The sequence below is a fragment of the Drosophila novamexicana genome, unplaced genomic scaffold (genome assembly GCF_003285875.2).
Source record: "Drosophila novamexicana strain 15010-1031.04,08,12 unplaced genomic scaffold, DnovRS2.1 tig00000024-arrow-pilon, whole genome shotgun sequence".
Lineage (NCBI taxonomy): Eukaryota > Metazoa > Arthropoda > Insecta > Diptera > Drosophilidae > Drosophila > Drosophila novamexicana.
Window position 1 is genome coordinate 409,391 of NW_020824768.1, and position 22,684 is coordinate 432,074.

At 40.9% G+C, this 22,684-nt stretch overlaps 5 protein-coding genes across 13 annotated transcripts; 4 read left to right on the forward strand and 1 right to left on the reverse strand.

Moving 5' to 3' along the window:
- The first annotated feature begins 7,566 nt into the window (after positions 1-7,566).
- LOC115771039 lies at positions 7,567-10,078 on the forward strand. 6 transcript variants are annotated; one of them, XR_004018913.1, is made up of 6 exons: positions 7,569-7,751; positions 7,806-7,985; positions 8,055-8,189; positions 8,244-8,423; positions 8,729-8,998; positions 9,054-10,078. XR_004018913.1 is itself a non-coding variant. In XM_030716577.1 (5 exons), the coding sequence occupies exons 1-5, from the start codon at positions 7,629-7,631 to the stop codon at positions 8,587-8,589; spliced, it is 738 nt and encodes a 245-aa protein (XP_030572437.1). In that variant the 5' UTR covers positions 7,567-7,628; the 3' UTR covers positions 8,590-8,808. The 6 variants fall into 6 exon arrangements, 4 of the variants coding, with proteins under 4 accessions (XP_030572437.1, XP_030572438.1, XP_030572439.1 ...); XR_004018914.1 differs by having other exon boundaries at positions 8,729-8,994; XM_030716577.1 differs by lacking the exon at positions 9,054-10,078 and having other exon boundaries at positions 7,567-7,751; positions 8,470-8,808.
- Positions 10,079-10,082: 4 nt separating this feature from the next.
- On the reverse strand, positions 10,083-10,686 carry LOC115771041 (cuticle protein LPCP-23). Its single transcript, XM_030716580.1, has one exon. It carries the CDS (start codon positions 10,684-10,686, stop codon positions 10,120-10,122), a length of 567 nt encoding a protein of 188 aa, XP_030572440.1. The 3' UTR covers positions 10,083-10,119.
- A 965-nt stretch (positions 10,687-11,651) lies between these two features.
- Positions 11,652-12,473, forward strand: LOC115771139 (cuticle protein). The gene has a single exon (XM_030716710.1). It carries the CDS (start codon positions 11,694-11,696, stop codon positions 12,471-12,473), a length of 780 nt encoding a protein of 259 aa, XP_030572570.1. The 5' UTR covers positions 11,652-11,693.
- Positions 12,474-19,776: 7,303 nt separating this feature from the next.
- LOC115771185 lies at positions 19,777-20,750 on the forward strand. Of its 3 annotated transcripts, none has more exons than XR_004018923.1 (4): positions 19,777-19,888; positions 19,946-20,136; positions 20,476-20,604; positions 20,666-20,750. XR_004018923.1 is itself a non-coding variant. In XM_030716775.1 (4 exons), exons 1-4 carry the CDS (start codon positions 19,826-19,828, stop codon positions 20,717-20,719), a joined length of 414 nt encoding a protein of 137 aa, XP_030572635.1. In that variant the 5' UTR covers positions 19,777-19,825; the 3' UTR covers positions 20,720-20,750. The 3 variants fall into 3 exon arrangements, 1 of the variants encoding a protein (XP_030572635.1); XR_004018924.1 differs by having other exon boundaries at positions 19,962-20,113; XM_030716775.1 differs by having other exon boundaries at positions 19,946-20,113.
- Positions 20,751-21,541: 791 nt separating this feature from the next.
- Positions 21,542-22,421, forward strand: LOC115771184. Of its 2 annotated transcripts, none has more exons than XR_004018922.1 (4): positions 21,542-21,767; positions 21,843-21,994; positions 22,053-22,178; positions 22,234-22,421. XR_004018922.1 is itself a non-coding variant. In XM_030716774.1 (4 exons), exons 1-4 carry the CDS (start codon positions 21,705-21,707, stop codon positions 22,330-22,332), a joined length of 456 nt encoding a protein of 151 aa, XP_030572634.1. In that variant the 5' UTR covers positions 21,542-21,704; the 3' UTR covers positions 22,333-22,417. The 2 variants fall into 2 exon arrangements, 1 of the variants encoding a protein (XP_030572634.1); XM_030716774.1 differs by having other exon boundaries at positions 21,827-21,994; positions 22,234-22,417.
- Positions 22,422-22,684: the final 263 nt, after the last annotated feature.

Sequence of the window (22,684 nt, forward strand, 5' to 3'; positions counted from 1 at the left end):
ACACCTTTTCCCACTTATTTAGCTTTAACTTGTTGGGAATTTTAAGCGAGAAGCAACAATAACTTGAAAGCGAACAAGATAAAAGTCCACTTTCTGTGCGCTTGACTTAATCTTCAGTTTAGTTCAAGCTGAAAGCTTAAGAAAAAAGTTAATTGATTTCGATTTAACAGCATTTATCGATAATACAAATTTAATCAGCTTCATTCAAGCTTGGAAGCCCATTCAAGTGCTATGTATCGTATCGAAAACGTTACGTAATCACCAAAAATATTATTTGTATTTAAGTATGAATGAATTTAAGTATATATTTGACAACTTCTTGAGCAACTCTCGCAGCTCGTGAGCGCTTGTATCTGTTTGTCGCATTAACAGCGCAAATGTGCATAATGTGACATTGGCTATTAGCGACTGAAAGCAGCTCGTCAACTATGGGCGATGTCAGTAATCAATTTGCATTTAAAAAGCCAGACAGTAGACGGCAATAAAGTGAGTATAACTTCGGCAGGAACATGACATTTGACATTGGCAGCGACTGCAACTGTAGCTGAGGACTTGACAGGGCAAACTCTATAACAATATCAATAAAAAGTTGTTTGCAGTTGTTTTGTAGCAATCGCAAGAAATTGCAGGGAATTTGTAATTAAACTTTTCCACAATGCAGCCCGCTGCTGCTGTCCGCAGTGTCTGGCAGCGACAACGTCAGCGCCAACAAAAACAACAATCAAAATGCCTGGCAACAGGCAGCAAAACAAGAAAACAACAAACAAACAAACGCGGCATTGGTTAACGTTCGCCTCATTTGCTTGGCATAGCTTTAAATTTCCGGTTTCCGGTTTTAGGCGCTGCACCACACTGGTCTCTCGCTGCCACACACTGGTCGCCATTGGCGGCCATGTTTGTTTGTATTTAAGTCGGTTCCTGAGCAACATTTTGCGGCATGCAACAGCACGCGGCTGTCATGTCAGGCGGCTCATGGCTGGCTCTGCTAGTTAGTTGACTTTTGGCTGACTGTTTAAGCGGAAATGACTTGAATGCTTTGCCAGGCACACACACGATACACGACCCACACACTCACACACACACACACGTGTGTCACACGTGGCGTATGCGGAATTTCGCACTCGATTGCCAGGCGCACCTTTGGGGCAGAAAGTTTTGTGTAACACGATTAGCGGTTTGCGTTTTGTTTGCCTCTGTGTCTGAGCCCCAAATGCCGCTTGCATATGCATAAGAGACAGCCGGCTGCAGCAAACAACAACTGCAACACACAGCAACAACAACAACAGCAACTGGAGCAACAACAACAACAAACTGTAATTGCAGTTTTAGATGCAGTCAAGTTTCGAAAAGTCATTAAAAACTTGTGCGCAACAACTTTAAATGCGAATTCTCGAAATTTTTGATTAAATCGCTTTCCACAACTCGAAGATGTTGCGCCAAGACAATTAATGAAAAATGCATATAGCCTCACAAAATGGCAAATCAATGTTTATCGTGACATCAATTGCGAATTGACAGCCACCTACATATGCCAGAGACATACACATATGTACACTGAAAAAAAAAATCAAATCAAATCAAATCAAGTATTTAATACTTAAGCCATAGTCAGAAATAGCGCGAGTTCAAATTTTCTTAAGCGAAGCGCAAAATACTTGAAAAAAGCTTTTGTTTTTAATTCGGGTTTAATTCAAGGTTTGATTTAAGAGTGTAATGGGTCGTTTTCAGCATGTTTGTTTTAGAAACGAGCTATGTTTGAGAACAGTGAACTTAATTTAAGCCAGAAATTACTGGCCTCACAGGTTTTAATAGCTTTTAATATTAAAATCAAGGATTCCACCTAGCTTGAGTATTATTAGATTTATTTTAATTTCTTTTGTTGCCCTTAAATAAGATTTTTGAGCTAAAGTGAAAATCAGCTCTTAATATTAGAAAAATCTACCACGAAGCGTGCGTAAAATTCGAATTAGATTTTTCTCAAAAACGAGCTACAATTAACTTAAGTTATCCCAATTTTTGTTAAGTGTACATATACGTACACAGCCGCACATTGTCACGTAAACATCGCGGCGCTGTTGTGGCTTGGCTGGAATTTGTATGCAAACCGCGCACTAAATTAGATTCTTTTTTACTGCATTGGCATCGCCTGTTGTTGATGACAAGGAGCCATCCAGGATGCGGATATACTTAGATTGACTCGCTGGCGTTGTCCTTGCAGCAACAGCAGCACGGACGATAAAATGCGTAAGCTCGTTAAAATTGCAGGCGTCGCTCCTTTTATAATACGAATAATGATCGAGCCATGGGCGAGGGAGGTCGCCGCCTCAGCGGCTGGTATTGATTTGACTTTTGCGTGCTGCGCCTTGCGTAATGCATAGCGAAATGTTTGATATGGCCTCAGTCGGGGAAGGGTATCAATAACTCCCCCACCACCCTTCCATCTTCGAGTTGGGCTCGCGCATAAATTGTTGATGAGCGTGTGAAATGCCTGTTAAATGAGCTCTTAACGGCAAATTTGTGGTCTGTAAAACTTGTCTGGCAAAACAGATGCGTGTGACATGTAAATTTTTATGCTCTTACGAGTATCGTAAAAATCAAAACTAATACCGTTAGTTTGTCTGTCTGGGTGCTCTATCTGGAGTGTCCAAGTACTGAATACACCAAATCAGGGCTCTATTCTAGAACAGAGCTAGCAGATAAAAGAAATAACCTACTTCTTTAAATCATGATTTTCTGCTAGTATGTATGTAGAGCATTATGTACGTATGCATGTTTGCATGTTTGCATGTATGCATGTATGCATGTATGTATGTATGTATGTATGTATGTATGTATGTATGTATGTATGTATGTATGTATGTATGTGTGTATGTATGTGTGTAAGTATGTATGTATGTATGTATGTATGTATGTATGTATGTATGTATGTATGTATGTATGTATGTATGTATGTATGTATGTATGTATGTATTACTTTTATGATTTACATAAAGATCAAATTTACTTTCGACTGCCCGCTCCCTTCTATGCGATTCACAAGAATTCAAGTAGGCCGCACAGACTTCACTTCTATAGTAGAGGAGGCGGCGGCCCTAGTATCGCAGGAAGCGGCAGCTTGAGCTTAGGAGGAAACGGCGGCTTTACTATGAAGGAGGCGGCGCATTGAGCAAAGGAGGAGTCGGCAGCTTTAACTATAGAAAAGGAAGCGGCATAAGTAAAGGAGGAAGCGGCATCAACTATGAAGGCGAATTTTTCAAGTTTGAGAAGACAACTACACAGGGTACGCCTTATAAATATAACTATGCCTAATTATATTAAAAATAATTATTATAATCGTATGTTTGCATGTTTGCTTGCGGGTATCCCCAGCAGCATTTTATGCTTTTATAGCATTTCGCTATGTTAAAAAGCTGTTTTGGCAAGTCGGATGCATGTATGCATGCAATATATGTCACATATATGTATGCATGTATGCTTATATGTATGCATGTATATATATATGCACCAAACGTAGAGCATATTTACTTTTCGTCGTATAGCAAGTACATTTTATATTAACAATTGGTGTGCGCAAATTAGAAATCTTTAATTTTGTGTGTGCATAAACTAACCACATCTCAATATCTTTTGTTTTTACAGGAATGTCCATCTATAAAAGTCTGCCTCCCTTCCACAAACAGATGGCAATAAAGTACTCCAGCATGTCAGTGTCAAGTTTCAGGTAAGTACATATTTTGAATATATGTTTATGCTTATAAATAGTATACTTAAGCAATTCAGCCCATCCTCTGATACCTCCTCGGATTATAGTTTGGTTTTTAAAAATACAATTAATAGGGCGGCTATTAAAATATAAGAGGAATGAATTTAAGAAAGAATATGTTTTAAGCGTTCCGGAGAACATAATCAAAGACAACAAAACCTTTTGCTCTACTATCTGTGACTCATTCCAAATTGTTTATCCACATCTTTACGAGGGCTGGGCTGTGTTGGCCCAAAGAACATAAATTAAATACACTCACATACAGACTCAGATACTCGTACTTATTATGCATTACCTAATGAAAAGTGGGCTGGCCGGGATCTGGGCAGCAGCAGACACGGTTGGAACTCTCAGTGGGGCTGACAGGAGGCGAGGCGTAAGCAAATAATAAATAAATAAATAAACGAAAAGCGCAAATAACATTTGAGCGCCAGATTTAATTTCTAACGTTGAGTGCGCATATTAAAACAGGCAACAGGACGAGGCGTTGCTGCAGGGACGAAAAGCCAAAGGCAATGTGGCTCCGGGCAACAAACAAAGATGATGCGGATATCACTGCGTCTGCTGTTGTTGGAAGTGCAACGGAAATGCGGGACTCCGGCCCGTGGTCGAGGGGTTGCGGGAGTCTGAGGATGGAAGGCTGATGGAGGCGACGGCGGCGTGTGGGGAATCCCGAAGAGAAACAATAAAAGCGCGCGCGAGAGCCGGGCAAATGTTAGAGAAATTAAACACGCCAAGTGTTGGGCGTGGCGGAAGGCGTAATAGAAGTTAGCGCGAGTAAACAATGAATTACGGAATCATGAAAGCAAATTGACTTTAATGCAAAAATCAAATATTTACTCAGCGCGAGAAAAACTGAAGCCAATGCAATTGTAATGCGGGGAAAGCATGCAGAGACAGCAGCCAGACAGTCAGACAGCCAGACAGCCAGATAAACATACATACAGATGAAAGACAAACAAACACAAACAAAGCCTGCACACACACACACACACACACACACATACAAATTGAGGTTATGTTAGACGTTGCTTTGGCCCCAAAAACTCGTTTCGGCACTTAAATGCCAATGCACACACACACACACACATCATTGCCAAGCTTAGATATGACGAAGGCAGGTTTGAGTGGTGGTTGATGAGGGAAAGCAAGGGGGTTGGGCAAAGGTGGTGGGGCAGCTTTTGTGCGCTGGTCTGCGGTGTATCCGGCTTTTGAGTGTACGTTATTAGCCCGCTGCTGTGGCTGTCCGGCGTGTCTGGATTTTACGATTTCATTCATTTTTGTGGCTGCCATTTGACGCCACAAAATATGCAACAAAATTTTATTTCCAGAGCTCCGCACAGCTGCACTGGATAAATAAAAATGAAAACTATTATCTAATGTTCTGTAAAGCGAATGGCAAACATTTCAAATGCAGCCCTATGAAACTTGGCAATTTGTCTAAGAATTTTCCCAATTAGAAAACAAGCAAAGCTCTCGTCTAAAACAAGAGCAAACAAAAAAAAAAAAAAACAGCAGAGAGATGATAGCTGTGGATGCATTGCACAAATCTGCAAAACCATAAAAGTGTCGCTTTCAATTGTGTGGCCAAAACCCAAAAGCGACAAACGACAATCGAAGCCAACAAGTGAAATTGAAACATTGCACGGCTACAAATTGATGATGAAGTGTGCTCGGGTGTCCTCTGGGTTTTTTTTTTTTTTTTGACTTTTTATAGCCGCACGCAGAGGACATGTCGACTATGTTGAGTGCTTTGTGTTGTGCTCAAACTGTTTTGATATTCTTGAATAACATGGATTTTTATTCATTTTCATTGCGAAGTTCATGGCAACTCTCCACAAAACATTAATCTTACATTTTATTCAGTCTTAAATATATAAGAGATGTACAGCACGTTTTCTTATGTTCATTGCAAAGTTCATGGTAAATTTTATTACGAATTCTTGAATGCAGCTTCTTTTCCCATGAATATAGCTCTTACTCACATTAACCATCAATCATACCTATTGTTGAAAAAGCTAAAGCTTATTCTTACAAGTTCATTGCAAACTTCATGGCAGCTCCCATTAACATTCTCAGGCTCTTTAAATAGCTCATGACAAATATTGTTTCAAATTCAGTTTTCTCATGTTCATTGCAAACTTCATAGTAACTCCCATTTTCAGTCCAGCTTTGTCATGCTTTGTCATGTTCATTGCAAAGTAACTCTCACTTCTTGGGTAGAGCATTTGTGCTTCGACTTGCAGCATTCCTATTCGTCAACGTTACATATTACTTTTTATTGCTCTGCGAGGCGATGATTGACACCTCGTCTGGCAATAAATTTTTAATTTTCAAAGCGCCGTGATAGACTACGGTCTGACTCTCTTATGGCCTGCCTGCCAACCAGCCAGCCAGCTTGACTGACGGACTGAGGACACGCTCTCGATGCGGAGCTTGTTAAATTCAAATTAGAGCCGTGCTCTTTCATAGAGTTGCCGCTGACAGCGAAGATAAATGACAGTGCGCTGTGCGATCGCAACAAATTAACCTTGTTAGGGGCTGCAGCCAGCAACAGTTACAAGTGTATGTAATTTTTTATCGTCTCCCAAGCAGACACGCCCCCAGCCACCCCGCCGCCTCAAGAAGCTGCAGCAACTTAGCCCACTGACTGACTGACTTATGAATGGCGTGTGGCAGTTGCGAGTGGGCGGGTCTCCGGCTCCGGCTCTGCTCGGCATCGATAAATCAGTTTGTATATCAAATTGAATTCACGAGCGTGCACTTGACACCAGCACACGCACATTTATCAGCCGCTGCCGCCTTCTCCTTATGGATAGCTGCCTTCGCCGAATGCAGTCGCAGTCGCAGTCGAAGTCGCCGTCGCAGTCTGCAGCAGAAACAAAGAAGGAGGCAGCAAATCTTTGGCATTTACTGGCGCTTTAACTTGGGCATGAAAAGAAGCCACAAAATTTTAATTTCAGCTAAAAGCGAGGGCAAAAATATCAGCGCTTTGCATTATAAATTATTCATTACATTGGACGCGACCACGCCCACGCCCACGCCCACAAACAGCAGCAGCAGCAGCAGGAGCAGCCGCTGACGGCTGCTCGTTTGCACCTAATTTGATTTTTAGTTGTGTTGAATGGCTGCTGGCTTCCCGGACACCAACCCGGACCCTGACCCGTCTCTGGTTACGACCATCGCCCAGCGCTCCAGCTCTGGCTTCGCTGCGGTTTGCCCCGTGGCAATCTTCTTGTTGTTGCCACACAGCGAAAGCAACAAAAACATGTGGGAGCTCACGAGGATTGGCCACGCCTTGGCAGCGTTTTATTCCTTGCCTTCTTTGGGCTTCATTCATTTCGACTCCGTCGAAAAAATGTCTGTTATGTGGCTGGCAGAATTTTGCAGTAATTAATGGCAACTGTTTGATTAAAAAATTCCATCGTCCGGATACATTCATATATGAACCGAACTGAGCTGAACTAAGCTGAACCGCACAGAAGCCAAGTGTAGACCACATCAAATCTATGCAAATACCAGAAATCGCTTGTGCTTGGCAATTATTTCATAGAGATGCGACATTTCTTTCGGTTTATATGCAACGTGTCGCTAAAGGGTGTTGCCCGGCATTGCTCGAGCTAAGTGTTATTTATCCCAGAATATCTACATTTGCATTTTCTAAATACCTTTTAAATGCATTTGTATTGAATCGAATGAAAACTTAAAATGTTTCATAAAATAGTTTTCAAAGGAGTTTCTATAGATCGGAATTTATGTTTCATTTTGTTACTCTTGATTCAGGTTTTAGATTGAATGAAATATTTTGAAATCTGAAAATTTGCCTGGAACTATATTTCAGAAGATAAAAAATTATTTATGCATAATGGCAAATAAAGCCGGACCTTCGACGCGGGCAGGGTCCTTGGACCACGATGGGCTCGATAAAAGGAATTGGAAATTGATAGCTTTTCGCTGGGTTATCTTAATACTCGCTATCAGCTGTATTGTTAGTTACATAATATTTGTTTGTTGCATTTATATGGTAATTATGCATCCTTAGTATGCCAACATCAGCGATATTATTTACTACAGCGGGATAATCAATCATTACGCACAAATTCCGGAATGTGGTTTTGTGAAATTTGAAATAATGGTGGTCATATCAGGTATCTTAATGCTAATTACCTTGACTGTAGGAGGTGCTTTGGTGCTCAAGCAGCAGCTACGGCAATTGCGCGCTGTGAGTGAAGCCGATTGCAATTATTTTGATGCATAACAACAGGATGATATTTATGCAGTACCTTTGCAGTACCTTACGTTTCTGTTCATATTTAGCTGGATGCACTTGATGATAATCCTCGTGCTGACACAGCGTTATCCGCTTGTCCATGAGATACACGGCAAGTGGATAAAGAGAGAAAGCATCAGTATGTACGAGATCATGGTGAGTTAATGTACCTGAGACTATTCAACTCTTCGCCAACTAGCGCCTCTTCAGTACAATTGCTGCGGCGTGTTCGGGCCGGATGATTATCTGCTCCTGTATGGCAAATTGCCAAGCAGCTGCTTCAGCGATAGCACCATGGATTCCAAGGATCTTTATTACACTGGCTGCCTAAATAAAGATGATATCGAGTCCACCATTGTACGCGGGGAGATGGTCACGTCATTGATACAGGTAAACGAGAAGATGGCGATCGCAGTCAATACGATTATTTCTGAAGGTGTATCAATTGCAGTTCATTTTCTGCATTTTGCTGATGTGTTTTTATTTATTTATGAAGCAAATCAAAGTAACGCAGCGTAGCCTGCGCGACTTGTGGAGAGACCGCATCATACTCTAGGTTTCCACTTTATTTTTTTTTTGTCGTGTCTCAAGCAACAAATTGAATTTGCATTTGCAAGACAAATTGGATGGCATTGAAATTGGCAATGGGCTGGGTATTGGCAGCCGGGCTTAAACTTCTCATATTTCACCAACAGCTGCAATCAATAACGATAAACACTCGAGTGTCTGGCCAAAGCGAAATCCTTGTCGGAGCCATCGTCCGAGTGTCCGTTCTGCATATGCATGAGCCAATAAAGAAATCAACAAAGGCGAATCCCAACTATTGCAAATACCCAAACACCAGAACACACACAGTGGATACTCGAAACAATATGCCAAAGGAGCGAATGCAGCCAAGCGACTAAGCACATGTTCAAGGACAATCTCAATGCTCAGAGCCTGGATGTTTTCATTTTTATATGTATGTAAGTGCATATAAATTTTATTGTTGTCAACATAAAATCGAAAACAATTTTCAAGCATTGCGAAATGCATAAAATATGCATACGAAATGCCCAACAGAACGGCTAACTTTATGGCTAAATAGTTTGCTGCGGCCCAAGCAGTTAATACTTTTTTATGCCCTCCCACGGCCCTTATCTGAGCCAGTGTCGACGATTTGGCAAAAGTTTTCCGCCCCATAACCATAACAATAACAACAACACTCTGGTCAAGCTGCTGATGGGTCCCAGCGCAGAGTTTATGGCGGCAAAGGCAACGGGCTAACTGAAAACCAAAAGGGGTCATGTGGCTCATTAAACTTTGGCCAACAATTTTTTGTGCGCCCCACCATCAACAAAGACAAACAAAAAGTTTAGCACTAAATATTTTGCGACCCTACGAAAAAAAAAGTATATATATATTCCCACTATATACTTACATAAAGTAAGTAGCGATTCATGCGGATGAGCACGGGCGTGAGGCATAAAATTATGGCACACATACGGCCCATTAAATGTTAGACAAATGTGAAGGGCAATGTCTAATGGAAAAAGGGGTCGGTCAGGTGGCGGCAGCTTGAGAATAACAAACAATCTGAGCTAAGACAGCGTGGTGGTGCATCATGCTAAATTTAATAGCATGAAGTAATTATCGAAAATCAATATGTTATCAAAAAAACAAGTGTTTACTAATCAATCTGGCCACTCAAGTTGACATAAAGCAGGCTAGTGCTGCATTAAAATTAAATGTAGTTGACGTAAATCAAATTGTTATCGAAAATAAATAGCCGGCCACAAACCAACCTAACGACGCAGCATTGACAGCAACTTTTACTATTTGCCATGAACTTTGCCATGAGCTTTGCTATGAAGCTATTAAGTTTTGTACAATTATATCGATTAGCTATGGCCACATCGCCCTAAGCTTAACGCCGCAGGATTAAGATCAATACCTACTCTTTTCCATGAACTTTGCCATGAGCTTTGCAATGAACTTTACCACCAGCATGAGAAGACTTAATAATACCAAATGTTTTTGTTAATAGTTTTATTTCGTGTGATTAAACAACAACAGTTTCAACAAGTGCTAAGTGCTGGACTCTAGCTTAGTAGCCCCAGTGTGAGCCAAAGCCATCGAAGCTTACGTGGGCAACACCAATGGCGGGCGAGTACTTCACATAGGCAGTGGGAGCAGCAGCTGGTGCCGCATAGGCGACAGCCGGAGCGGCATAGGTCTTGGCAATGACAGGCGAATGAGCAGCATAGGTCACAGCCGGAGCAGCATACGAGACGGTCTTGGCCAGAACGGGAGCTGGAGCAGCATACGAGACGGTCTTTGCCAGGACGGGAGCTGGAGCAGCATAGGTGACAGCTGGAGCAGCATAGACGGACTTGGTGACCACAGCAGCAGGTGCGCTGTAGACCGTCTTGGGCGTGTACACATTATTGGTGGTGCGAGAGTCCACTTTGCTGACGCTGGAGTAGGGCGTGACCACGTTCTTCGAGTAGGTGGACACGGTGCCGCCGAACGAGCGCACCACATTCTGCTGTGTGGTGCCCACCGCATCGTAATGGGGCTGAGCCACATAGGTAGCTGGCGCCGGCGCCAGGAAGCCAGCACTGGCTAGGCCGAGCAGAGCGCAGAAGGACAATAGGACGTACTTGAAAGCCATGTTGGTTAGCTGCAACTGTAAATGTTACTGATGCTTAACTGGGCCAGCGGCGCAGCTTAAATAGCCAAAATCAAAATGTTTGACCAAATTTCACGGTCACAATGGCCTCAAATTTGTGACAGACCGACTTAGGCCTAAGCCCCCACCCAGCAACAAGCAAACCAAACAGAAACTGGTTCAATGGGTCGGCAAATGACGGCGCGCATGCCAAAAGTAACTCAATGGAGGAGTTCGAGTTGCGAGTTGTGAGTTTCGAGCAGCTGCCCGTCCCGTACGAAAAAGTGAATTATTTTGAATACTATCAGCAGGTCATAAATTTTCCAGAAAACAACAGTGGGCAAAAACTTTTATTGCGTTCGCGTATTTTTCCATTAAATTGAGTTCAAGTCAAGCAGCAAATATGACCCCGCGCCTCGGAAAATTCAAGGACTCTTCCAGCTTGTGTCAACTTTTTCCTTTTGCTTTTTTCGGGGGTGTTTTTTTTCACATTTTGTTGTTGTTTATGATTTTTATACTTTCGTGCAAGTTTTTCAAAATGAATATCCCTGCTGCTGCTGCTGTGGCTCACGGGGCGCATGATGAATATTTATTGAAATTACCAAAGTTGCCGCTTGCCTCAAATTGAATTGTGTTGCCAACTTGGGATAGCTGCACGCCCACTTACCGCCCCCGCCCCACGCTGGCTGTCTTAGTTTTGTGTTTTTTGGCAAATTGTTATTAATATTACACGTGTGCCATTGAGTCGCTCTCTAAACCTAATTACGACGTTTAATTTATGGCCACAAATTGGCTTTCAAATAATTTGCCACACACTCGACAGACAAACAATCGGCTAACGAAATTCGCATCTCTCATTGTGGGCAGGTTCCCAATTAACCAAAATGCCGTTTGGCACGCGTCAGTTGCGTATAAAAGCCGCAACATTTTGGCCAAATCAACAACAGTCGCAGCTCAGTCAGCCAGCCGATAACAGTTTCAGTTTCCACACCCAGTTTCTATCGCTTACCATGGCCTTCCGTTACGTAATCCTCGCCCTGTGCGCCCTGCTGGCCTCTGCACAAGCTGGTCTGCTGGCCAGCCATGTGGCTGTGGCTAATCCTGCCGTGGATGCTGTGGCCTCCACGCAGCACAATGTGGTGCGCTCCTTCGGCGGCACCGTCTCCAGCTACTCCAAGGCTGTGGATACGCCCTACTCCAGCGTGCGCAAGTCGGACACTCGCATCCAGAACAATGTCTACACGCCGGCTATTGCCAAGACAACCTATGCGGCGCCACTGTACACTCAGGCCACGCCGATTGTGCAGAAGAGCGTGTATGCTGCTCAAGCTCCCGTCCTGGCCAAGACTGTCTCGTATGCCGCTCCAGCTCCCGTCCTGGCCAAGACCGTCTCGTATTCTGCTCCGGCTGTCAGCTATGCTGCTCCCGTCAAGACCGTCTCGTATGCTGCTCCGGCTGTCAGCTATGCTGCTCCCGTCAAGACTGTCTATGCTGCTCCCGCTCCTGTTGTGACCAAGACCGTGTACGCTGCACCCGCTCCCGTCGTTGCCAAGACCATCTACTCTGCAGCTCCAGTGTACGCCAAGTCGTATGCCGCACCCGCTGTTAGCTATGCTGCTCCACTGGCCACCACCAATGTGAACCATGGTCCATCTGCCACCACCTACAGCCACAATGCCCCAGCCCTGGGCGTCTCCAGCTACGGCAGCGCCCAGACGGTGCACTATTCGCCCGCGGAGAGCGTTTCGCACATGAGCTTCGATGGCTTCGGCACCCACTGGGGTTTCTAGGCGCACGACTCGCAAATTAGTAAAGCCGCTTGTTAATGTTGCACGTTGTTAATAAAAAAAAAACCCACAAATTTTTGTTGCAAGTAAAACCTTGGCAAAGCTTCCGTTTCGAGGTTGGGCCTGAAAGCAGCGCGAGCTAAGCAAAATGAAGCCTAACAAGCAATAAACGCGCAATTGTCCAAAAGTACTCAATGAATTATATCAGAAAAAAATTGGAGCTGGAGCCGGTTTCTGCGACGTCATCTTGGGCTCTGTGGGCGGCCTTCGCTGTTTCGTTAAGCGGCTTTCTGATAACTTGTGGCGGGGGCGTGTCGGCTCGGTTCGGCTCGAGTCTGTTTGCGCATTATATTATTTGCCATTAATTGGATTTAATATTTTTGCACACCTCCAGCTCTTTTGGCTGCCCTGTTGATCCATGGAATTGAAATCGAAATCAAAATCAGCCTCATTGCCATTCAAATGTGGCCGGATATACTCACAATTGCGGCCCGGTTGGCTGTGTGTTTTTGCACTTGTTACAATTAGTCTCGGTTAATTATCGGCTGTTTCGGCTGATATAACAGCATTAACGATATCTGCAATACATGTGCCTGTGCATGGCCCGATTTCAAATTTGACATTAAAGTCAACTACTCGCGGTTTGCTAATGGACAGAGCTCTATTGAAAAAACAAACACATGAATTTTGGCCTATTCAGTCCAATACAATTAGGGTTAATGCTCTGCGCGCGATCTTGAAGTTGTCTAGAAACAAAAGACAAGGTTTGGCCATATTTCTACTTGAATATGCGCAATATGAGCGTGATTGTTCATTCCATATTTTATTACTAATCCTATTTATTTTTAACAAAGTTTTAATTTCTTCATATCAATATTCAATATTTATAGCTTTGCTTTTCCTCAATTTCAAACTCAATACTTTTGTTAATAGTTGACCTATAGATTAATTCTGCATTAAAATTTGAAAACTATTATCGTAGGCTTTTTGCCAATATATAAAAAATTGTATAAAAATACAAAGTCTCTTGCTAGAGTTAATGTGCAACTGCGTTATGGCCATGGCGTAAAGTCTAGATTTTTTGAATTCAAAAATCAAATAATCATTTTCGCTGGTCAAATCTTAGACTAATACGAATTTCGATACTTGTCAAATATCTCCAGTCGGCTAATTATGAAAGTGCTTAGTCATGCTCTCAGGTGTATAGATGACACTCACAAATAGCTCGTACTCTTAAAATTGAGCATGCGTTTGTCCAATCATCTAATTGAAAACTGATTAAAAAGTGATTGTGGCACACTTTATTTAAGACTTGATGTGACTTTGATTTCAGGCAATTCCCTGGCTAATGCGGACATAAACAATCAAATTAAATGAAGATATGCATTAAAAATCGGGAAAGGGAAACACTCACACACGTTTCTTTGGCAAATTAGCTGCGATTGTTGTGTGTGAGTGTGTGTGTGTGTGTGAGAGGGGGTTTGTAGGAGCTGAGATTGCGCATACGCTATGTGGGCCAGAAATCGCACACTCTTGTGTCACATTGTTGTTGTTGTCTGTCTGCCTTGACAATTAGTCAATAATTTATTTCAATTTCATTTGGCATGCCAAGCACACACACACAAGCACACACACACAGAAAGAGAACTGGCCTAAGTGCAGTTTAATTACATTTGCATTTGGCTTGTGCTTGTGCTTGTCGCTTTGGTTTTTGCACAAACTGCTTGCGCATGCAGCTGAGCACAAACAATTGCTGCAATCCAATTTACGTAAGCGAATTTTCATGATTTAAATAACATAACATTATGGTTTATTGTGCTTATCCGAGAGCGAGACATAGAGAGAGAGAGAGAGAAAGAAAGGGATCTGGAGTGAGAAAGTGAAAAACTGCAATTCCCACACCAAGCTCAACATTCTGCAGGGCCAGCTGGCTGTTGTCTGGCGTCTGTACAGCTATGTCCTGGTATAATTAAATTATGAAAGGACATAAGACGCATAATAAGTCATAAATCAAATTTACCTATCCCACGGGTATCCACCGAAACGGAAGGCTGGCAGGCTGGCAGGCTGGCAGCCAGACAGCAAACCTTGGTGCCAGACAAACTTACAATATTGTGGCCTCGACTCAACTTTGTGGCCCTAATTTGATGGACATTATGACGACTCTGTCTCGGCAAACAATTAGACAATTGATGCATCTCTGTGGCTATTTGGCCAATGCCATTTTCTATTTGTTTCGGACATGGACACATCACAAACGTGAAAAGGGCCGACCCCAAATGGCCCCAGCAGAACAGGACAGCTGTGACTGTAGCTCTGACTGCAACTGCGAATGCATTTTATGTTGTTCACGTCATGGCCAGACGCTGTTTCGAGTGTGCAATTGAAAATTTCTGCAACAGCAAATGTAAATTTTGTGTGCAGCAAGCGGCGTTGCCAGAGTGTTGCAATATGCCAGTGTTGCAGTGCTGCTGTTTTTGCTGTTTCCCCCTGTTGACCAACAATGGCCTGGCTCAATTCAGCCATTGACAATTACACGAAATTGCATTTATAACGAGCTCTCAATTTTTGACACTGGATTTTCGAAAGTTCTCAAATTATATCCAAAGAATATTATAGAAAAATTGATGACAAATTGGTTTAGAAGCTAAATGGGAATGGGAAATTTTGACCATGTCTACATAAGAAACTGGGTCTAAGATTTTGTTATGAATTTCGACTAAAAAATACGTGTTCAGATTTGAATGCCAGATTAATCTGGAGGGAAAACCATGAGCAAAAAGCCAAACCTCGTAAAAATCGGAGCAGTTTTGAGCGAATTATGGGAATGGGAAATTTTTACCCATGTCTACATAAGAAATTAGGTCTAAGATTTTGACATGAATTTCGACTAAAAAAGACGTGTTCAGATTTGAATGCCAGATTAATCTGGAGGGAAAACCATGAGCAAAAAGTCAAACCTCGTAAAAATCGGAGCAGTTTTGACCGAATTATGGGAATGGGAAATTTTGACCCATGTCTACATAAGAAACTAGGTCTAAGATTTTGACATGAATTTCGACTAAAAAATACGTGTTCAGATTTGAATGCCAGATTAATCTGGAGGGATTAATCTGAGCAAAAAGCCAAACCTCGTAAAAATCGGAGCAGTTTTGACCGAATTATGGGAATGGGAAATTTTGACCCATGTCTATATAAGAAACTAGGTCTAAGATTTTGACATAAATTTCGACTAAAAAATACGTGTTCAGATTTGAATGCCAGATTAATCTGGAGGGAAAACCATGAGCAAAAAGCCAAACCTCGTAAAAATCGGAGCAGTTTTGACCGAATTATGGGAATGGGAAATTTTGACCCATGTCTACATAAGAAACTAGGTCTAAGATTTTGACATGAATTTCGACTAAAAAATACGTGTTCAGATTTGAATGCCAGATTAATCTGGAGGGAAAACCATGAGCAAAAAGCCAAACCTCGTAAAAATCGGAGCAGTTTTGACCGAATTATGGGAATGGGAAATTTTGACCCATGTCTATATAAGAAACAAGATCTAAGATTTTGACATGAATTTCGACTAAAAAATACGTGTTCAGATTTGAATGCCAGATTAATCTGGAGGGAAAACCATGAGCAAAAAGCCAAACCTCGTAAAAATCGGAGCAGTTTTGACCGAATTATGGGAATGGGAAATTTTGACCCATGTCTATATAAGAAACTAGGTCTAAGATTTTGACATGAATTTCGACTAAAAAATACGTGTTCAGATTTGAATGCCAGATTAATCTGGAGGGAAAACCATGAGCAAAAAGCCAAACCTCGTAAAAATCGGAGCAGTTTTGACCGAATTATGGGAATGGGAAATTTTGACCCATGTCTACATAAGAAACTAGGTCTAAGATTTTGACATGAATTTCGACTAAAAAATACGTGTTCAGATTTGAATGCCAGATTAATCTGGAGGGAAAACCATGAGCAAAAAGCCAAACCTCGTAAGAATCTGATGATTTTTGACCGAATTATGGGAATGTGAAATTTTGACCCATGTCAAAATCCATGACCCATAAGAAACTGGGTCTAAGATTTTGACATGAATTTCGACTAAAAAATACGTGTTCAGATTTGAATGCCAGATTTATCTGGAGGGAAAACCATGAGCAAAAAGCCAAGCCTCGTAAAAATCGGAGCAGTTTTGACCAAATTATGGGAATGGGAAATTTTGACCCATGTCTACATAAGAAACTAGGTCTAAGATTTTGACATGAATTTCGACTAAAAAATACGTGTTCAGATTTAAATGCCAGATTAATCTGGAGGGAAAACCATGAGCAAAAAGCCAAACCTCGTAAAAATCTGATGATTTTTGACCGAATAATGGGAATGGGAAATTTTGACCCGCGTACATAAGAAACTGGGTCTAAGATTTTGTCATGAATTTCGACTAAAAAGTACGTGTTCAGATTTGAATGCCAGATTTATCTGGAGGGAAAACCATGAGCAAAAAGCCAAGCCTCGTAAAAATCGGAGCAGTTTTGACCAAATTATGGGAATGGGAAATTTTGACCCATGTCTACATAAGAAACTAGGTCTAAGATTTTGACATGAATTTCGACTAAAAAATACGTGTTCAGATTTAAATGCCAGATTAATCTGGAGGGAAAACCATGAGCAAAAAGCCAAACCTCGTAAGAATCTGATGATTTTTGACCGAATTATGGGAATGTGAAATTTTGACCCATGTCAAAATCCATGACCCATAAGAAACTGGGTCTTAGATTTTGACATGAATTTCGACTAAAAAATACGTGTTCAGATTTAAATGCCAGATTTATCTGGAGGGAAAACCATGAGCAAAAAGCCAAACCTCGTAAAAATCGGAGCAGTTTTGACCAAATTATGGGAATGGGAAATTTTGACCCGTGTCTACATAAGAAACTAGGTTTAAGATTTTGACATGAATTTCGACTAAAAAATACGTGTTCAGATTTGAATGCCAGATTAATCTGGAGGGAAAACCATGAGCAAAAAGCCAAACCTCGTAAGAATCTGATGATTTTTGAGCGAATTATGGGAATGTGAAATTTTGACCCATGTCAAAATCCATGACCCATAAGAAACTGGGTCTAAGATTTTGACATGAATTTCGACCAAAAAATACGTGTTCAGATTTGAATGCCAGATTTATCTGGAGGGAAAACCATGAGCAAAAAGCCAAACCTCGTAAAAATCGGAGCAGTTTTGACCAAATTATGGGAATGGGAAATTTTGACCCGTGTCTACATAAGAAACTAGGTTTAAGATTTTGACATGAATTTCGACTAAAAAATACGTGTTCAGATTTGAATGCCAGATTAATCTGGAGGGAAAACCATGAGCAAAAAGCCAAACCTCGTAAAAATCTGATGATTTTTGACCGAATTATGGGATTGGGAAATTTTGACCCGTGTCTACATAAGAAACTAGGTTTAAGATTTTGACATGAATTTCGACTAAAAAATACGTATTCAGATTTAAATGCCAGATTTATCTGGAGGGAAAACCATGAGCAAAAAGCCAAACCTCGTAAAAATCGGAGCAGTTTTGACCGAATTATGGGAATGGGAAATTTTGACCCATGTCTACATAAGAAACTAGGTCTAAGATTTTGACATGAATTTCGACTAAAAAATACGTGTTCAGATTTGAATGCCAGATTAATCTGGAGGGAAAACCATGAGCAAAAAGCCAAACCTCGTAAGAATCTGATGATTTTTGACCGAATTATGGGAATGGGAAATTTTGACCCATGTCAAAATCCATGACCCATAAGAAACTGGGTCTAAGATTTTGACATGAATTTCGACCAAAAAATACGTGTTCAGATTTAAATGCCAGATTTATCTGCAGGGATTCCCATGAACAAAAATCCAAATCTCGGTAAAATCGGTTGAGTTTTGCCCGAGTTATGGATGTGGGAAATTTCGACCTATGTCTATATAGGATATTTGAGGGTACTATTTTCACATGAATTTTGACCAAAAATTTTACCAGATTTAGAGGCCAAGCCATGAATAACATAATTTATACATGTTCGGGCTCAAATGGCTATCATTGATTTTATTTATAGTCTAGGAATTATATTATAATTGCTTTGCCCGAAATTTTGTCAATTTTATGGGTGAAATTGTTTGCTGGAACTCGCACAATTCCTAAGCTCTTGCAGTTTAAACAAATTTGAGCATGTTTAACGCAAATGCCAGACGAACTGAAGCAGAAGTAGAAATGAAAAGAAATGAAAACCCAAGCAACTCAGACGACTCCCATCGCGATATGTCATAGCCGCAGACAAAGGGCAGCCCAAGCTGTTGGTTGAGGGCGAAGGGGGAGGGGGCGGGGCTGGGTTTGAGCAAATGCACGAATGCTAAAGATTCTCGTACTAACTGATACGGATCATTGCTTGGCCCGCAGGCTGCTGTTGCCTGTGTAGATTAAAATTTAATTTTTAATTTAAAGACTGTGTTTGCGTTTTATTTGCGCCTTGTTGTGGCATAAATAAACGAGCCACCGGCCCCGTCTGTTGATTTATCATTATTCCATGCAAATTCAACGTTCACCTTAAGCTTTTAGCTGCGCAACTGCGGCAAGGTTGGCCATTTGGCTCGCTTTATCTGCCACTGCCACAGCCACTGCCACGTGCAATGTCAATGCCAAGCGATTAACATTCAATTAGCTTTTGGCTTCATCAATGATTTTATCGCAGCCATTAGAAGAGGGTTGGGGCTGGGGCTGTTCGCTGTTGCTGTGGCTGGTTTGAGTGTAAATTGTGGCAAATTATCATTAGCCTGTTGTTGTTGTTGTTGTTCTGTGTATGTGTTTGTGTGCCTTGACAACGACATCTTTACATCTTCAAAAGGTTTTTATGACATCAACAGCTGTCGTTGACAGATTATTGTGGCGATTATTTTAGCAGACAGCGTTTGGGCCACACACACACACACATACTCTTACACACAAAGCAAAAGGACCGACAAGAACCAAGAGGCAAGGACTTTGGGACAGACAGGCACAGGGCCAGGCTATGCTATCCTGGCCAGGGGCTGGGCTCTGCTATTGACTTCAGCCCAGGGCCTCAGCCTGCTCGAAAGGAGAAGAGTCGGCGTTGCCTTCTCCTGCTTTGTGCGTTCAACTGGAATTTGTCAACAATGTTGTCATTGTTGTTGCTGCCGCTTCTGCTGCTGCTGGTGTTGCACATGTGGCCCGTCCACTTGAAACATCTTGTGGGTTAGCACTTGTTAATAACTATGTTTCACTTGGAATACTTGTCATTTATGTTATACACTTTTGTACTACATACACAAACTGTATTTGATATCCTGGTGATGTGCATGCGTTCGCAGCTCTGTCTTAAATCATTGGCTGCTATTTGTCTGACTATCCTTTTGGTAAGCGCTAAAAAAGTCTTTTGCCCTCTGATGGCCGTCAGATTAATTTTCATATAGCAATTTTGCTGCATAGAAATCGGTTCGACCTTCGACAATGGATTATTAGATAGTCGGAAGAGGACTGTGCTGTTAATATCAAACCTGGCTACTTCAATTTTTATGATCGCAATCGCATGTTTGGGTTATTTTATCGTCTTTAGTCAAGCAATATTTCTGCTCCTGGTGGTAAAGCTTAAGAAACATTATCAGTAATTAATTGTGTCTATCAATTCAATAAAGCTTTATCGAGGTTACGAGCTTCCCGCATGCTTAATTGTAGTTATGAAATTTTATATATTCGACTTAAAGCTTTCTCAATATTACGAGCTTAAAGCGAGCTAAATAAAGTTCCTTAAACTTATTGTAAAGCTTTCTTAAAGTTAAATTATAATATTAATTGAAATTGTGCAAATTTAGCTTAAAGCCATTCAAGATTACGAGCTGACAGCGAGCTCAACTGTATTTTACTGAATTAAATTCAGTAAATTAAGCTTAAAGCTTTCCCATATTAAAACATTGATTTAATTAATTATCAACTATCTTCACAGCTGGCAATTTGCATTGGCTTATTCATATTTATCAAATGCAATATTTGGATACTTTATGTGACTATTGGAAACTCTACGGAAACGTACCCGAACTATCACATTTGGTTTGCATCAACGATCTTGTGGGCCGTAAGTGCAACAAAGCAAAGTTCAGGTGTAAGTGCAACAATATTTGTTTTCCCTTTTATAGGCATTGAGTCTGATTGTAATCGTGCGGTTGTTGATAATACGAAAGCGTAGCTAAGAGTTTCGTGTCACATTCAACATACATATTTATTTAAGTGCATACCAATGTGTTTTCTGGGAATAGTTTTGCTCAAGATCCATACAATCATTATATCTATCATTATTCTGGTAAGTTTGTTGTCCAATTCGGCTGAAGTACAAAACTGACTATTAAACCCGCTCCTGGTTAGGTATGCAATACTATGGATCTCGTCAAGTCCATTGAAAATGTGGGCAGTTACCAAGGTTATGCGAAGAGTGCTTTCATCATATCCATGGTGCTGAACACTTTCCTAACTTTCGCAATTAGTTTCGGCAGTTATGGAGTTATTCGTCATAAGAAATTGCCCCTGAAGCTGGTAAGTGGAAGTTATGTAATCGAGTTTTAAAAATCTCATTGATCCCATTCAGTTTTTATTCACATTGCTGGTCTTCTTCATCTGCAAGCTGATGCTTGCGGAAATAGTCGATGGCATCAATGAGAAAATTTATCAACTCCTAGCAAGTCCCTGGTATCATCTGGACATGGCTCTTTCGGTAGATAGACTCGACAATTATCACAAGCATAGTTCAATATTTTCATTGGTTTTCCCTGACATTTCAGCTGCTATGTTTAATTTTTGTGTCAGCCCTTTATTTGCGATTAACAGATGAAGCAGATTTGAGGTAAAGCGATTCTAATCTATTTACATGGAATCGATTCTTTTTATGATTATTTATTATACTATATTAATAAATACAAATTAATAATTTTGACTTTAATCTTAAAGGTCGCAAGCTATCTGCCTGTCAGATTTGGACTCAAACAATGGCTGCAGACATTTGGCAAGCTTTGCAGCATAAGGATTAAGTTACCCGAAGCTTTAACGTGCTTTCAAAAGCTTTAACGTGCTTTCAAAAATGTTGCTTGACACGCAGTAGTCCGTTTAAATTTGTAGCTTAACGTCAAAAAGTTTAAAATCTTAATTAATATTGATAATCGAAGTGTTTGAAAAATCGTAGAAATGTGTTTGTGCCAATTCAAGGTAGTCAAGCTTATAACCATAAGCCTAACCGTAGGCCTTGCAGTAAGTATTATTGAAGCAGCAAAATAACAAGATCAGCATGATTTTACTCATACATACAGATATTTAATACTGTAGACCTGGTCACGGCCCTATTAACCTTATGCGAAGCCAACGAAAATCTCAAGTTTGTGCTGGTCTCATCGATTGTGCTGAACAGTTTAGTGAATTTTGCAATTTTCATCGGCATCAATGGATCTCTACAGAATAATTCATTAAAGCTAAAGCAGGTAAGTCTTAATTATTTGAAAGCCCTTGCAGTTGCATAAACACATCAATTCATTTCAGTTTTTAGCTGCAATTTTGATCTTCTTCTTCGCCAAAATAGGGCTATCGAAATTGATTGACGACTTCAATAAAACGGATATCGAACTGGTTATTCAGATATGGTATCAGTTAACCGTGGTAACCTCCGTAAGTTATTATATAGCACATACGATTTCAATCTATTGATATTTGTTAATTGTAGGGCTTGTGTTTTATATTCGCAATGCCCCTTTGCCTTAAGCTGGTGGAGAAAGAGAATTCACCCGAAATTGCAGTGCAAAGTGTGATAAGTACTTTTTAAAATGGTTTCCAAATTCAATTGTGTGCATTTTTTTGTTATAAAACTTTCGTGAATACCAAGAAAAGAGTTAAAGACAAGCGATATAGTCATATAGTTGGGCCTGATTAGCTTTCGGGCTTCGGTTCACAGCTCGAATCAATTGAATGTGATTTAGATTCGGTTCGCAAATCAAATTATCAATAATTTCCTTTGGCAAGGTATATATTTGGTCATTGATTTTGATTATGATTTATTTGAAACAAATTCCAAAATTATAAATGCGCGCCTGTTCTGCTGAAAGTATTGTCATACATACATATTTTCATGAACAAAAGGCGCGCAACATTTAGGCTCTTTCCAAAATTGGCATATG

Excerpts from the sequence above, each read along its gene's own strand:
- LOC115771039 (XM_030716576.1), top strand. The coding sequence starts at position 7,629 with ATGGCAAATAAAGCCGGACCTTCGACGCGGGCAGGGTCCTTGGACCAC. Across the intron at positions 7,986-8,054 it reads AGCTACGGCAATTGCGCGCT|TACCTTACGTTTCTGTTCAT; the intron begins GTGAGTGAAGCC and ends GTACCTTTGCAG. Across the intron at positions 8,190-8,243 it reads TCAGTATGTACGAGATCATG|TACAATTGCTGCGGCGTGTT; the intron begins GTGAGTTAATGT and ends GCGCCTCTTCAG.
- LOC115771139 (XM_030716710.1), top strand. The coding sequence starts at position 11,694 with ATGGCCTTCCGTTACGTAATCCTCGCCCTGTGCGCCCTGCTGGCCTCT.
- LOC115771041 (XM_030716580.1), bottom strand. The coding sequence starts at position 10,686 with ATGGCTTTCAAGTACGTCCTATTGTCCTTCTGCGCTCTGCTCGGCCTA.
- LOC115771185 (XM_030716775.1), top strand. The coding sequence starts at position 19,826 with ATGTGCATGCGTTCGCAGCTCTGTCTTAAATCATTGGCTGCTATTTGT. Across the intron at positions 19,889-19,945 it reads TTTGTCTGACTATCCTTTTG|CAATTTTGCTGCATAGAAAT; the intron begins GTAAGCGCTAAA and ends ATTTTCATATAG. Across the intron at positions 20,605-20,665 it reads CATCAACGATCTTGTGGGCC|GCATTGAGTCTGATTGTAAT; the intron begins GTAAGTGCAACA and ends TCCCTTTTATAG.
- LOC115771184 (XM_030716774.1), top strand. The coding sequence starts at position 21,705 with ATGTGTTTGTGCCAATTCAAGGTAGTCAAGCTTATAACCATAAGCCTA. Across the intron at positions 21,768-21,826 it reads GCCTAACCGTAGGCCTTGCA|ATATTTAATACTGTAGACCT; the intron begins GTAAGTATTATT and ends TCATACATACAG. Across the intron at positions 22,179-22,233 it reads AGTTAACCGTGGTAACCTCC|GGCTTGTGTTTTATATTCGC; the intron begins GTAAGTTATTAT and ends TGTTAATTGTAG.